Here is a 15842-nt window from a genome sequence, read left to right as displayed (position 1 = left end):
GAAAAAAAAATAAGCTGAGGAAAGAAGGACCTCTCTGATGACACTCTAGTGTTGGCGGTGAAGCCATCATCGAGAGACAGACTTACTGTAGCAAGGCCTTGGTTTTCCTGGAGGGGTCATCAGGTCTAAAGTTTTTGTATTCTTCCACCTCTTTCTCAATAGACAGCAGCTGGCTTTGTAGCTTGTTACGGAGAGCAGGCAGTGTGTCCCTGATATGGTTTGTCAATTGCTGTTAAAGAGAGAGAGAGTGTGGCAACAAGGGAGTAGGGACACAAACAATGTCAAGAACAGGCCTACATTTGTGGTAAAGCCTCTGACAGTCCAGGCTGACCACCCTGGTAGGTTTTTTTTGTCCTCCTATCCCTGTCACAGAGGGGAAACTTCTCCTGCCTCTAGCTGGGGACAGATTGCCGGGGAAGGTCCCTCAAGCTTGCCTGGAGAGCTGGGCCCTTTGGGTCCCTGACAACGAGGACACCTCCATGTAGCTGGCTTCATCCCTGATCCCTCAGGACCCAGAGGCTGATGGGTAAATTCCACCTTGCTACAAACAGAATAGGCTGTGAGCCCCCTCCAAATCGGTTACCTAGGGGTCATGGACACACTTGGCTGCTCATCCTGCCACTTGTAAAATGGCTCAAATCTCCCCAACTGTTAGTGATACCCCTATGGGGTGGGTCAGTAAATCCTGCCCAGCTCTGTCCAAAATTAGGCTTGGCATTCCCTTGCGTGTCCATCTGTGATTCTGTCATCCTTTAGGGTTTATCACATGACCTGCGCCACAACCCAAAGAGATAGATCCCCATTTTGTTCACAGAGGTTTAACAGTGGCTCGGTGAAAATGGCTAGAACTGTGACATTTGACCTCGTGTCAGTCAATAGACCTTCCTGTGACACCCAAGGGTCATGGGTCAGACATTGTGGGCCCCCTGAACCAGGTCCCTCCCCACTCCACTCACAACCTGCGTACAGGGAACCCGACCCCCAAGATCCCAGTATTGAGGCCCGGATATACCTCCCATCTTGGGCCCTGGCAACACCACTCCTGCCAGCCAAACGTGTACAATATTCTCAGCATTCAGAGGGGTTCACAGAGAAAAATGAAATAATTACCCATTATCTTTCCTGGTTGCCTTGCCCAAATTAGTGCTCACAACCTTTGACCTTTAACCCATACCCAGAAAATCCAAGGAGATCCTGTAGGGTTGGCCAATGTGTCATTGAGAGGACATAGCAACCGATGGCCTGGTGCTTTGACATTTGTCAGCATTACCTGGTTGAGCACCTTCTGAAGATAAGGGGTCCCCATGCGGTCTGCCATGTGCCGATAGGCTGGGTGTGAAAGAAAGAATTTTCTCTCAGCTGCCAAAGCTGTTTGAATGTCCTTCCTCCCGTCAATGTCCTTCTGACTTCTGTTCACCACACCGATGTAGCCTTGCAAGAAAAGGAGAAAGGAAGAAGAGCCAGGAGTCAAAGCCTGGTCACAAGCACTGCATGCTTTCTGCTACCTCCCTTTAAAGGGGTTCATATTGGGCTCAGAAGGTCCAGGGTTCAAACCATACAGGTGCCCATCATTCTCCAATATCATTTGCCAAGCAACCTGGGCTGTGACCATCTCTGCCCACAGAAGACAGCATCAGCAAAGACTCACCAGTAAATCACCACTGATCACGGACTTGCAATTCATAAAGTCAGGGCTCTGCTGCTGTAGCTTGGAGCTTGTGGGCACCTTACATGTGATTCTCCTACCAGGTCAGTCGGATCACACACCCACCTTGTGTACCTTAGAGAGGTTTATAAAATCTGGAGGGGCATGGATAGGAAAAATAGATAAGGCCTTTTCCCTGGGGTCAGGGAGTCCAGAACTAGAGAGCATAGGTTTAGGGTGAGGGGGGAAAGATATAAAAGGGACCTAAGGGGCAACTTTTCCACACAGAGGGTGGTACGTATATGGAATGAGCTGCCAGAGGAAGTGGTGGAGGCTGGTACAATTACAACATTGAAAAGGCATCTGGAAGGGTATATGAATAGGGAAGGGTTTACAGGGAAATGGGCCAAATGCTGGCAAATGGGACCAGATTAGTTTAGAATATCCGGTCAGCATGGACGAGTTGGACCGAAGGGTCAGTTTCCGTGCTGTACATCTCTATGACTGTATCTACACAGGGTGCAGCGCAGGGCCCTTCGATAATGCGCTTCACCTTGTGTTTGCTTGGGCGCTTGGATCACTGATCTTCTGTCCAACCTGCCCCTGAGTCTCCATCAGCCATTTCCCAGAATATCCAGAAACCAGGTTCTCAACCTCCCACGCCCACCCATCTCCTTCCATGTTGTGGTGGAGCAAAACACTGGGAAGACTGGTCCCTGGCTGGCAGCGTTTGAAATATGGTGCCCACACTGTGAATGGCATGAGGTGCCAGCACTACCACCAGCACCACCGCTAATGGGAAGGGCACCATGGAGACTGGATGCACCATGATAGAGATGAGCGCAGTGATAAACTTCACCAGGCCTCACTGAGGGAAACTCTTCATGGTACACCCAAAACTGACACTTCACTAAAGGATGGGAAGATTCAGCCCATAGGGTCTGAGATAGAATGACACTGCTGGGTTACAGGGATCAGTATGCACTCTTCACCATGTCATGCTTCAAGTGAGCCAAGTTAAGATGGAGTCTGAGACTTTTCTGCTTCAGGTCGCATGTTATGTTACAGGGCTGATATCATAGCATATCTCTTACTAGCACTCCACGTCTCTTAAAGGTGTACTAACATTCCGTGTCCCTTAAAGGAGTACTGACACTCCACATCTCTTAAAGGGGTACAAACACTCCACGTCTCTTAAAGGTGTACAGACATTCCATGCCTCTTTAAGGTGTACTAACACTCTGCGTCTCTTAAAGGTGTACTATCATTGCCTCTTAAAGGTGTGCTGACATTCCGTGAGTCTTAAAGGTGTACTGACATTGCATGTTGGTACTAACTTACCAACTGTGACACAACTCTAGCAACAATTCTGGAAACATTTAGTTTTGTTTCTGTAAGTATTGAAATCACAACACCAATGCTGGGAGAAACTGAAACCAGAACATACTCCTTTGGAATTTACCTCGTCTAAGGGGTAACAGTTTGTTTTCCAAGATATCACGGGCATCTGTCCCTTCATCCATCAGATCCAGTTTAGTGATGACCCCAATTGTACGCAGACCTGGAAGATAGCAAAAAAAAACTTTTCAGGCAAAAACCACTGGTGTACTTTGGGGGGGTGGGGGTGGGTAGGGGCACTGGGCCCCATTGGGACAGCACTGAGCCCCAGAGAAGCGAAACAGGGCCCCTTGGGGTGGGGGCTGGCCCCATAGAGGCAAGACACCACCTGGTGGCGAAGTTATAGAAGAGCACCTGGAGAGGTCAGGGATGGGCTGAGGCCTACTTTTTTTTAAGTCTGGGAGAGCAGGTGACAAAGGATGCACTTACAATATTCCACATCAACGGCCAATGATTATTTTAGCAATTGGTCACTCTGTGTGCCAGTGTGATTCCTGTAAGACCACAAATTTGAACACGATTTAATAAAATACACCTAATTTCCTGGCTTTGAGTCAGGGAGAGGTGGTGGTGTAGTGGGTCTGTCACTGGGCTACTTATCCAGAGACACAGGCTAAAGATTTGGGGGAATATGGTTTAAAGTCTCATTATAGCAACAGATGAAATCTGAATTAAATTCATGAATTTGAAACACAAAGCTAGTCTCAGTAATGGTAACCATGAACCTCCCATTGATTGTTCTAAAGACCCATCTGGTTCACTAATTCCCTTTAGCCAAGGAAGTCTGCCATCCCTACCTGGCCTAGACAGGACTCCAGCCCCACACCAATAACTCCTAACTGCCCTCTGAAATGGCTGATCAAGTCACTCAGTTCAAAGGGCAATTAAGGATGAACAACAAATGCTGGACCTGCACACATCCCATGAAACAAAAAATACAGCTGTCCCCGATATTTTTTGTTTTTTTTGTTGTTGGTATCTTGCATAATTTGATCAAATCACAAGACAATAAAATACAGGAGCAGAATGAGGCCATTCATCCCATCAGGTCTGCTCTGCCACTTGATCATGTTTCTCAATCCCATTCTCCTGCCTCCTCCTCGTAACCCTTGATCCCTTCACTCAACAAGAAACTTTCGACAAAGGAGCCTCGATTATCCGAAGGACACGGGTGGGGAGTATTTTGCTCGGTTAATCGAATGCCGGATAACATAGTTTAGCTGAGCATCAGGAACTTAGGATCTTGACAGATAATCCGATATTCGGATAATTGAACGCCGGATAATCAGGGTTCCTCTGTATCTCTGCCTTAAATACACTCAACGACTTGGCCTCCACACCTACCACAGCAATGAGCTCCACAGAGACACCACCCTCTGGCTGAAGAAATTTCTCCACATCTCAGTTCTAAAGAACCGTCCCTTCTGTCTGAGGCTGTGCCCTCGGGTCCACATCTCTATACTGATGGAAACATCTTTTCCATGTCCACCCTATCCATGTCCAATATACGTTTCATTGAGATCCTCCCTCGTCCCTCTAAACTCCATCAAGTACAGACCCAGAGTCCTCAACTACTACTCACATGACAATCACTCCCTTACATCCCAATATCCAGGCAATAAAATCTTGGTTTGTGTAACCTCCTGTAGCTTTATCCTCGGAATCGAGGTATCATGCCGGTAAAATAAGAAACACGGACTGGAGTTGATCACAGAGAATATTCTGAGCCCAGAAACTCAGAGAAGCTCAAAAACTGTGTAACATTGCCATCGCTGAAGTCGGGATTCCAGGCCCAGTCAACCACAGGTTTGCAGCAACATCGAAAGGAATAAATGGACCAAAAACGGTACTTAAGAATCGGTAGTAGGTTTGCCAACTTTAAGTACATTTAAGTCGTCATTGGACAAGCATATGGACGTACATGGAATAGTGTAGGTTAGATGGGCTTCAGATTGGTATGACAGGTCGGCACAACTTCAAGGGCCGAAGGGCCTGTACTGCGCTGTAATGTTCTATGTTCTAAACCTGCCACAAATCAAGCCCCAGAGTAGAAGCAGTGACTGCGGACCCTGTACCAAAACATGAGCATTGTGTCCAGGTCGTACGGATGATGGTGGAGCAGCAGTGCGGGGTTTCCAGTTCCACCCTGGGTACTGGACCACAAACCTTGTCAAATTGCCAGCGAGAGATGGCACCATACCTTGGGGATCAACCTCTTTGGCTATCTTCAGGGCGTCAGAGTTGGCCAGGTCGGAGTTGGCAGGAGACACTGCTAAGATCAGACAGTTCTCCTTGGTGACAAACTGCAGGAGCATGTCTCGGATCTGGAACTCAATGTCAGGGGGTTGGTCACCCACCGCTATCTTGGTCATTCCAGGGAGGTCAATCAAGGTCAGGTTAAGAACTGAGGAGAGAGCAGACAATGCCGTTAATTCACATCTTTGTGTTGTCTAGAGTTTTAGAATGAGGAATCAATTCATTGAAACTTGACAGTAATGGGGCACATTTACGTTTTGGCAAAACATGGAACAGGATAAAAGTTCTTTTAAAACTTTTGTATTTGGAATGCTTTTTTTTAAGAAAAACCACCACCAAATCACCTGTGTTTCTAACTAAAAGTACAATTTACAAGCACCACCTCTCTGGGGGAGTGAAAGTTTGGAAGAGAGAGAGGTAACTAAATTAAGAAAGGTTGAAGTGCTGCATAGGATTGTGTCAATTAAGTTTAACACCACATTTAATTACTTGCATTCTCTGAATATGGGGCTATATTTTGAGGAGTTTATTACAGATTTCAGGATCATGACATCGGGTTAATATTGAGTATGATCTACGATATCTTGATTAGATTTCCTACAGTGTGGAAACAGGCCCTTCGGCCCAACAAGTCCACACCGACCCTCTCAGAGAGTAAACCACCCAGACCTGTTTCCCCTCTGACTAATGGGCCTAACACTATGGACAATTTAGCGTGGCCAATTCACCGGACCCGCACATCTTTGGACTGTGGGAGGAAACTGGAGCATCCGGAGGAAACCTATGCAGACACGGGGAGAATGTACAAACTCCACACAGACAGTCGCCCGAGGCTGGAATTGAACTCGGGTCCCTGGTGCTGTGAGGCAGCAGTGCTAACCACTGAGCCACTGTGCCGTCCAGTGGATAGGTTTGCTGACACCAATCCTTTGTGTCAGTATTAGTCTGGGGTTCTGTTACCACATCAGGAAGGACACCACAACAGAAGAGTTATATTACATCCAAGATGGCCTCTCTTGAGAGGTTAGGCTCAGTTTAAGAATGAGTACATCATTACTTTAGCTGCATCCGCTTAATGCAAAGAACAACAAGGGTGATGAGCCTGTGGAATTCAATACCAGGGAAAGTAGTTAAGGCCAAAACATTATGTGTTTTCCAGAAGAAGGTAAATATTGTCCTTGTGGCTAAAGGGATACGAGGAGAGGGTGAGATTAGGGTATTGAGCTCAATGATCAGCCATGATCATATGGAACACAGTCAATAAACTGCGGATGCTGGAATCCAAGGTAGACAATCAGGAGGCTGGAAGAACACAGCAAGCCAGGCAGCACCAGGAGGTGGAGAAGTCAACATCTCAGTCCTGAAGATGGATTACTCCCTAAACATCTCCACCTCCTGATGCTGTGTTCTTCCAGCTTCCTGCTTGTCAACCATGGTCATACTGAATGGCAAAGCAGGCTCAAGAGGCCAAATGGCCTACTCCTGCTCCTAGCCTCTATGTTCCTATGTTATGGGAGCTGGTGGGCCCCTTTGCATCCTGATGGGTGCAGCTTATCTTGTGGCGTCAGTTAACCCTTTCTGGTCCAAACCACGTTTTACAAGACGAGAGCTGTCCTGCCCAATCCTCACCATTGGGGGAGTAGACCCGCAGGTTAATTGGAATTGATGAGATGCCCTTGTTGCTGCCGGTCACCCTGTCCGTTTCATCCTCAATCTCCTTCCGAACTTCGTCAAAGTCTGTGAACTTCTTCCCTTTGCAATGTAGAAACTCTGCGTACTCTGCAGGAATCAAAAATAGAAATCAAAGTGTCTGAACGACAGAGTAGCAGAACAAGTCTGGATGGAAAATCTCGTGTTTCCTTTTCTGTTTCACCAAGAGCCCCCCCTTTGATTTTCGACAGCTCCCCCCTCCCAAACCCCCCACAAATACTGCCACTCCCTCAGGGGGAAACTGCAGCATCCACAACCTTTCCCACTGCCCACCTGAGAGCTGGCAGTGAGTGTGTGCCACCTATAACCTGGGGATGGTTGGGTAAAGGGTTGGCAGGGCACAGTGGGGAGACGCCTTGCATTAGTATTAAAAGCACAAAGTTATGTTTTACTAATCTTCAAGCTATTATTTATTCAAGAAGTGTTATTAAACCTTACGGAATCCCGACAGTGCACAAAGACACTGCTCAGCCCACAGAGTCTGCACCAACTCTCTGAAGTGAGCAGAGTGGTGCAGTGGGAAGGTGCTGGGCCCACAGCTCAGAGGTCAATGGATCGAAACCATCCTCTGCGATATGCTGCATTAACCACCACAGTGTAGCAATGTTCCTTTGGTGTGGCACAGTGGCTCAGTGGTTAGCACTACTGCCTCACAGGGACCTGGGTTCAATCCTTGCCTTGCTGACTGTCTGTGTGGAGTTCGCACATTTGCCCTGCATCTGTGCGGGTTTCCTCCCACTAATCCAAAAATGTGCAGGTCAGGTGAACTGGCTGCGTTAAATTGCCCATTGTATTCAGGGATGTGTAGGTTAGGTACATTAGTCAGGGGGAAATGTAAGGGGAAATTAGGTCTGGGTGGGTTACTCTTCGAAGGGTAAGTGTGAACTTAGAGTCATAGAGATATACAGCACGGAAACAGACCCTTCGGTCCAACCCGTCCATGCCAACCAGATATCCCAACCCAATCTAGTCCCACCTGCCAGCACCCGGCCCATATCCCTCCAAACCCTTCCTATTCATATACCCATCCAAATGCATCTTAAATGTTGCAATTGTACCAGCCTCCACCACATCCTCTGGCAGCTCATTCCATACATGTACCACCCTCTGCGTGAAAAAGTTGCCCCTTAGGTCTCTGTTATATCTTTCCCATCTCACCCTAAACCTATGCCCTCGAGTTCTGGACTCCTCCACCCCAGGAAAAATACTTTGTCTATTTATCCTATCCATGCCCCTCATGATTTTATAAACCTCTATAAGGTCACCCCTCAGCCTCCGACACTTCAGAGAAAACAGCCCCAGCCTGTTCAGCCTCTCTCTATAGCTCAAATCCTCCAACTCTGGCAACATCATTGTAAACCTCTTCTGAACCCTTTCAAGTTTCACAACATCTTTCAGATAGGAAGGAGACCAGAATCGCACGCAATATTCCAACAATGGCCTAACCAATGTCCTGTACAGCCGCAACATGACCTCCCAACTCCTGTACTCAATACTCTGACCAATAAAGGAAAGCATACCAAACGCCTTCTTCACTATTCTATCTACCTGCGACTTCACTTTCAAGGAGCTATGAACCTGCACTCCAAGGTCTCTTTGTTCAGCAACACTCCATAGGACCTTACCATTAAGTGTATAAGTCCTGCTAAGATTTACTTTCCCAAAATGCAGCACCTTGCATTTATCTAAATTAAACTCCATCTGCCACTTCTCAGCCTATTGGCCCATCTGATCACGATCCTGTTGTAGTCTGAGGTAACCGTCTTCACTGTCCACTACACCTCCAATTTTGGTGTCATCTGCAAACTTACTAACTGTATCTCTTATGCTGGCATCCAAATCATTTATATAAAAAACAAAAAGTAGAAGTCCCAGCATCGATCCTTGTGGTACTCCACTGGTCACAGGCCTAGAGTCTGAAAAACAACCCTCCACCACCACCCTCTGTCTTCTACCTTTGAGCCAGTCCTGTGGTCCATCGAAATGGTTAGTTCTCCCTGTATTCCGTGAGATCTAACTTTGCTCACCAGTCTCCCAGGGGGAAGCTTGTCGAACGCCTTACTGAAGTCCATATAGATCACATCTACTGCTCTGCCCTCATCAATCCTCTTTGTTACTTCTTCAAAAAACTCAATCAAGTTTGTGAGACATGATTTTCCACGCACAAAGTCATGTTGATAATCCTTAATCAGTCCTTGCTTTTCCAAATACACGCACATTCTATCCCTCAGGATTCCCTCCAACAACTTGCCCACCACCAACATTAGGATCACCGGTCTATAATTCCCTGGCTTGTCTTTACCACCCTTCTTAAACAGTGGCACCACGTTAGCCAACCTCCAGTCTTCTGGCACCTCACCTGTGACTATCGATGATACAAATATCTCAGTAAGGGGCCCAGCAATCACTTCCCTAGCTTCCCACAGGGTTCTCGGGCACACCTGATCAGATCCTGGGGATTTATCCACTTTTATGCGTTTCAAGACATCCAGCACTTCCTCTTCTGCAATATGGGCATTTTTCAAGATGTCACCATCTATTTCCCTACATTCTATATCTTATTTGTCCTTGTCCACAGTACGTACTGATGCAAAATACTCGTTTAGTATTTGCCCCATCTCCTGCGGCTCCACACAAAGGCCGCCTTGCTGATCTTTGAGGGGCCCTATTCTCGCCCTAGTTACCCTTTTGTCTTTAATGTAGTTGTAAAAACCCTTTGGATTCTCCTTAACTCTATTTGCCAAAGCTATCTCATGTCCCCGTTTTGCCCTCCTGATTTCCTTCTTAAGTATACTCCGACTGCCTTTATACTCTTCTAAGGATTCACTCGATCTATTCTGTCTATACCTGACATATGCTTCCTTCTTTTTCTTAACCAAACCCTCAATTTCTTTAGTCATCCAGCATTCCCTATACCTACCAGCCTTCCCTTTCACCCTAACAGCTTTTCCTTTCACCCTGATAGGAATATTCTTTCTCTGGGCTCTCATTATCTCATTTCTGGAGGCTTCCCATTTTCCAGCCATCCTTTTACCTACAAACATCTGCAGCCAATCAGCTTTTGAAAGTTCTTGCCTAATACTGTCACAATTGGCCTTTCTCCAATTTAGAACTTCAACTTTTAGATCTGGTCTATCCTTTTCCATCATTATTTTAAATCTTAATAGAATTATGGTCGCTGGCCCCAAAGTGCTCCCCCACTGACACCTCAGTCACCTGCCCTGCCTTATTTCCCAAGAGTTTGTGGGGAGCATGGTAGCTCAGTGGTTAGCACTGCTACCTCACAGCACCAGGGACCAGGGTTCAATTCCCACCTTGGGTAACTGTCTGTGTGGAGTTTGCACATTCTCCCTGTGTCTGTGTGGGTTTCCTCCAGTTTCCTCCCACAGTCCAAAGATGTGCAGGTCAGGTGAATTGGCCATGCTAAATTGCCCATAGTGTTAGGTGTAGGGGAATGGGTCTGGGTGGGCTGCTCTTCGGAGGGTCGGTATGGACTTGTTGGGCCAAATGGCCTGTTTCCATACTGTCGGGATTCTATGAACATCTACGAAGAGTATTGCACCGGGATCCCCACTAACTTGCAATTCCTATGGCTAACCCATCCTAGCCTGCGGCAACTTAGCATGGCCAATCCACCTAACCTGCACGTCTTTGGACTGTGGGAGGAAACCAGAGTACCCAGAGGAAACACACGCAGACACAGGGAAAAAGAAGGGGGAAGTGCTGGACAAAAGTGGGGAAGGAGAAAGAGTGGGGAACCTTCCTGGACCAACAACTGAAAATAGCACCTTGAAACTCAAGGCCAGACAGAAGGGGCAGCTTCCCACCATTTGGAGGCAGATATCTGACTGAACCCAAGAATCAGAAAGACTCAGGTACAAAGATTCACAACAGGATAGATCTAGCTCTGCAGGAGTAGCAGGCGTTGCTATGGAAACAGGAGTCAGGTTTCCGAGCCTTGTAGAAGCCACAGATTAATACAGAGCAGAGAAATGACCACAGAGGGTCTTGACTAGTAATGGTGATGGCTAATGAAGCAATGAAGCCCAAATGGAGAGAATTCCGTATGTTTCCAATTCCCAGAATTTATCCTGGAATTCGACCCTGGTTTTGGCTCCAGTTCATCTCTGACTCACAGCTCAGTCACTGATGAGTTATCGATTTGAATTTTCCACATTGCTGCTTTGTATATTCTGCTTTTCTGCACATTAACATGGAAAAACTGTGGTCTGAAGATTATAGAAATGGAAAATTCCAGTCACTGCGAGGGTTCGAAATGGAAGGATGGAAACTGGATCGGAAATCCAGAGAAAACGATTCAAATCTCTCCTTGGCATTGGGAGAATTCAAATTTAGTTCATTAACTGTATATGGAACAGAAAGCTAGTATCAGGAATAGGGGCCGGGAACTTATCTGATTGTTGTAGAAAAAAAATCTAGTTCACGCTAGTCCCTTAGGGAAGGAAATCTGCTGATATCACCCAGTCTGGTCTATGAGTGACTCCCACAGCAATGTGGCTGAATCTTAACATAAAGCAAAAAACTGCAGGTTAACTTCTCTTAAGGCTAACTGGCAGGGTGAGTCGGTAGCTATGAAAGCAAATATAATGTTGGCATTTATTTCCAGAGAACTAGAACATAATAGCAAGGAGGTACTTCTGAGGCTTTATAAAGTTCTGGTCAGACCGCATTTAGAGTCTTGTGAGCAATTTTGGGCTCCATACTTCAGCAAGGATGTATTGGTCCCAGAGCGGGTTCAGAGAAGGTTCATGAGAATGATCCCAGAAAGGAAAGACTTAACATTTGAGGAATGTTTGAGGTTTCTAGGTCTATGCTCAATAGAATTTAGGAGGATAAGGTGGGATCTAATTGAAACTTATAGACTACTGAAAGGCCTCGATAGAGTAGACTTTTGGAAATGTTTCCTTTAACAGGAGAGACTAGAACCTGAGGACACAGCCTTAGAGTAAAGGGAAAGACCTTTTAGAACGGAGATAAGGAAAAACATCTTCCTTATCTCCAGAGAGTGGGGAATCTATGGAATTTGTTGCCACAGAAGGTTGGGGAGGCCAGGTCATTGAGTAAATTTAAGACAGAAATAGACAGGTTCTTGATTGTCAAGGGGATTGATGCGAGCAGGCAGGAGAATGGGGTTGAGAAACTTATCAGTCATGATTGAATGGCAGAGCAGACCAAATGGCCTAATTTCTGTTCCTGTGTCTTATGGTCTTACCTTATCTGAAAGATCGCAAGTTCCGGTTCCACTCTACCCACTGAGAATCTAAGTGGACATCCCAGTGCAGTACCTGAGGGAGTGCAGCATTGTCAGAAAGAACCATCTTTTGGGTGAGATGTTTCACCAAGGGACTGACAGCCATCTCAGGTAAATGTTAAACAACCCAGGGCACCACTCCAAAGAGGAACATGGCAGTCTCCCCGTCAGGCCAAGGCTGAGAGATAAACAGTTTCTCTGCTCATTATCAGAGTGCTACCTGTGGACATTTGATGTGCATACACTTCTATGTTCATATTATGCCTGTGTTGACTGTGAAGAGTAGTTGACTGACTGTGAAGTACTTTAGGACATCCTGGGGTAATGAACAAAGCTATGTGAATGTATTTATTTTATTGGTGTCATTTTTTTGAACAATAGTGTTCCTGTGAAGACCTTAAGGGTGCTATATAAATTAGACTTCCCAAAATGCATCACCTCACATTTGCCTGGATTGAACTCCATCTGCCACTTCTCCGCCCAACTCTCCAGTCTATCTATATTCTCCTGTATTCTTCGACAGTCCCCTATGTTTTCTACCACTCCACCAATCTTCGTGTCATCTGCAAACTTGCTAATCATACCAACAGTGTCCTCTTCCAGATCATTTATGTACATCACAAACAACAGTTGATGAGCAGAAGGGAGTTCAGGTCCATTGTACCCTGAAGGTGGCTGCACAGCTGGATAGAGTGGTCAAGAAGGCATATAGTATGCTTGTCTTCATTGGACGGGGTATTGAGTGTAACTGCTGGCAGGTCATGTTAACATTGTACAAGACATTAGTTTGGCTGCATTTAGAATACGGTGTACAGTACCGGTCGCTTTGGAGAGGGTGCAGAAAAGGTTTATGAGGATGTTGACTGGTATGGAAGGTGAGTAGGTTAGGATTGTTTTCATTAGAAAAAAGGAGATTTGGGAGGACCTGACTGAGGTCTACAAAATCATGCAGGGTATACACAGGGTGGATAGAGATAAGCTTTTTCCCAGGGTGACGGATTCAATAACGAGAGGTCACGCTTTCAAGGTAAGAGGTGGAAAGTTTAAGGGGGAGACACGTGGCAAGTACTTTACACAGAGGCTGGTAGGTGCCTGGAACACGTTGCCAGCAGAAGTAGTAGATGCAGGCACGGTAAGATGCATCTGGACAGGTACATGAGTAGATGGGGAGCAGAGGGATACAGATGCTTAGGAATTGGGCGATTGGTTTAGACAGTGGATTTGGATCGGCTCAGGGTTGGACGGCCAAAGGGCCTGTTCCTGGGCAATAAATTTTCTTTGTTCTTTGTTCTTTATTCTTAACATAGACTTCGAAGTGTTGAAGAGAGGGGTGGTACAGTGGCTTGATGGTTAGCACTGCTGCCTCACAGCGCTAGGGACCCAGGTCCAAGTCCCAGTTTGGGTGACTGTCTGTGTGGAGTTTGCACATTCTCCCTGTGTCTGTGTGAGTTTCCTCCCCCCCAGTCACAAAGTGTGCAGGTCAGGTGAATCGGCCATGCTAAATTGCCCATAGTGTTAGGTGCATTAGTCAGGGGTTAATATTGTGTTGGGGAGTGGGTCTGGGTGGGTTACTCTTCGGCGGGTCAGAGTGGACTTGTTGGGCCAAAGGGCCTGTTTCCCTACTGTCTCTCACACACACACACAGGAATGGGCAGGGAATTGGAAGAAGGGATTAAAGGTGGAGGATTACAAGTGACAAATCTGGGACGAGTTGTCTGGGGAGGGTGTCTAACACTGAGGAGCTACACGTGTGGCAGATTGCACATGGCCAAGTTAGGGTCCTGTTTTTCTCTCTCTCTCTCTCTCTCTCTCTCTCTCGAGAAACAATCCAACTCGGTAAGCAGAAGACACGAGCTCAAATACTCTGCATGGATTAGTTCACGTGAGCTGACCTTAAAACTGGTGCAGTGCGGGGGTTTCTGTTTGACTGTACATCTACATAAGCAAACAGGCAGAAGGTAAAGGTATCCATTGTATAACACTTCCCACACACACATCCAGGAAAAGCTCCTGTTGTCACTAACCTGGTGTGTGAAGTGGGTTTGAAACATGAATGCTGTGAAAATTCCTTCCCCACAGATGAAGTCTCAGTGGTTTGTAGTGATGTCCAAACCCCATCACAGTGCCCTATCCTGTTCTCATGGAGAACATGCAGTGTTGCTGTTGCTTTAGGTCTAAACTGACAGGCTGGTCTCAGGATACAACTCACAGTTAACTTGCAAAAGGGACATCAAATCCTCTGCTGTGAGGAACATCTGACGTAATTGCTTCTATGGCAACAGGGGAGAAAAACAGAAGTCCAGAAGGACCCAGTGTTGTGGGGGAGATACAGATCAACCCCTTCATGTGAGGAAAGGGTCAGGATAGTTTCACACTCACAACCCTCCCACATACGGCCTCCTCATCTCAGCCTCACTGACTGGGGGGAAGGTGTTAAACAGACACACCAATGGGACTGAACAAACATTTTTTTTAATAAACCCAAGACCATATACAACACACATGTGGAGCATGGCCAACTGATAGGAACCAACATCATAACAATTTCAGGGTGAGCAAAGGTGGGAGCAGAATATTTTGTGCCAGTATTTACTGTGGAGGAGGACATGAACGCGAAGGAACTTGGGGAAATAAATGGTGACGTCTTGAATAGTGTCCATGTTACAAAAGAGGAGGTGCTGGATGTCTTGAAACGCGTAAAGGTAGATAAATCCCCTGGGACTGATCCGTTTCCAAGACCTTTGTGGGAAGCCAGGGAAGAGATTGCTGGGTCTCTCTCATCGCTAGCCACAGGTGAAGGGCCAGAAGACTGGAGGTTGGCTAACGTGGTGCCACTATTTAAGAAGGGCGGGAAGGAAATGCCAGGGAACTATGGACCCGTGAGCCTGACGTTAGTGGTGGGTATGTTGCGAGAGGGATTCTGAGAGACAGAAATTACACACATTTGGAAAGATGAGGACTGGTTAGGGATAGTTAATGACTTTGTGCGTGGGAAATCATGTCTCACTAACTTGACTGAGTTTTTTTGAAGAGGTGATAAAGAAGGTTGATGAGGGCAGAGCAGTAGGAGTTGTCCATATGGACTTCAGCGACACATTCGATAAGGTTTCACACAGCAGACTGGTTAGTAAGGTTAGATTACATGGAATCCAGGGGGAGCTAGCCAGTTGTATACAAAAGGAAGCAGGAGACAGAGGGTGGTGGGGGCGTTTTTTTTCAGATTGGAGGCCTGTGACCAGCGGCATGCCACGAGGATCGGTGTGGGGTCCACTGCTTTTCCAGACATTTATATAAATCATCTGGATGTGAATATAGCTTAGTAAGTTTGCAGATGACACCGAAATTGGAGGCATAGTGGACAGTAAAGGAGATCTTCCCAGAGTACGATGCGACCTTGATCAGGTGAGTGAATAGACAGAGGATTGGCAGATGGAGTTTAATTTAGATTTATGTGAGATTTTGCATGTTGGTAAGGTGAATCATGGCAGGAATTATACACTAAATGGTAGGGCCTGGGGGGTGGACTGCAGGTTCATAGCTCCTTGAAAGTGGAGTCACAAG

At 46.5% G+C, this 15842-nt stretch overlaps 1 protein-coding gene across 9 annotated transcripts in view; it reads right to left on the bottom strand.

Annotated features, from left to right (window-relative positions):
* Positions 1-15842, bottom strand: part of LOC140469360 (dynamin-1) — a 246391-nt gene that overhangs the window by 155500 nt on the left and 75049 nt on the right. For all 9 annotated transcript variants that reach the window (XM_072565798.1, XM_072565803.1, XM_072565799.1 and 6 more), the window contains exons 3-7: positions 6929-7078; positions 5244-5447; positions 3108-3206; positions 1271-1431; positions 87-229 (exon numbers count right to left, since the gene is read on the bottom strand). In XM_072565798.1, coding sequence (XP_072421899.1) covers positions 87-229; positions 1271-1431; positions 3108-3206; positions 5244-5447; positions 6929-7078 — 757 coding nt within the window. The remainder of the gene's footprint in view (positions 1-86; positions 230-1270; positions 1432-3107; positions 3207-5243; positions 5448-6928; positions 7079-15842) is intronic.

This window comes from Chiloscyllium punctatum, chromosome 49 (genome assembly GCF_047496795.1).
Source record: "Chiloscyllium punctatum isolate Juve2018m chromosome 49, sChiPun1.3, whole genome shotgun sequence".
In the NCBI taxonomy this organism is placed as follows: Eukaryota; Metazoa; Chordata; class Chondrichthyes; order Orectolobiformes; family Hemiscylliidae; genus Chiloscyllium; species Chiloscyllium punctatum.
Note: the sequence above shows the minus strand (reverse complement) of the source record. Positions and strands in the feature narration are given on the sequence as shown.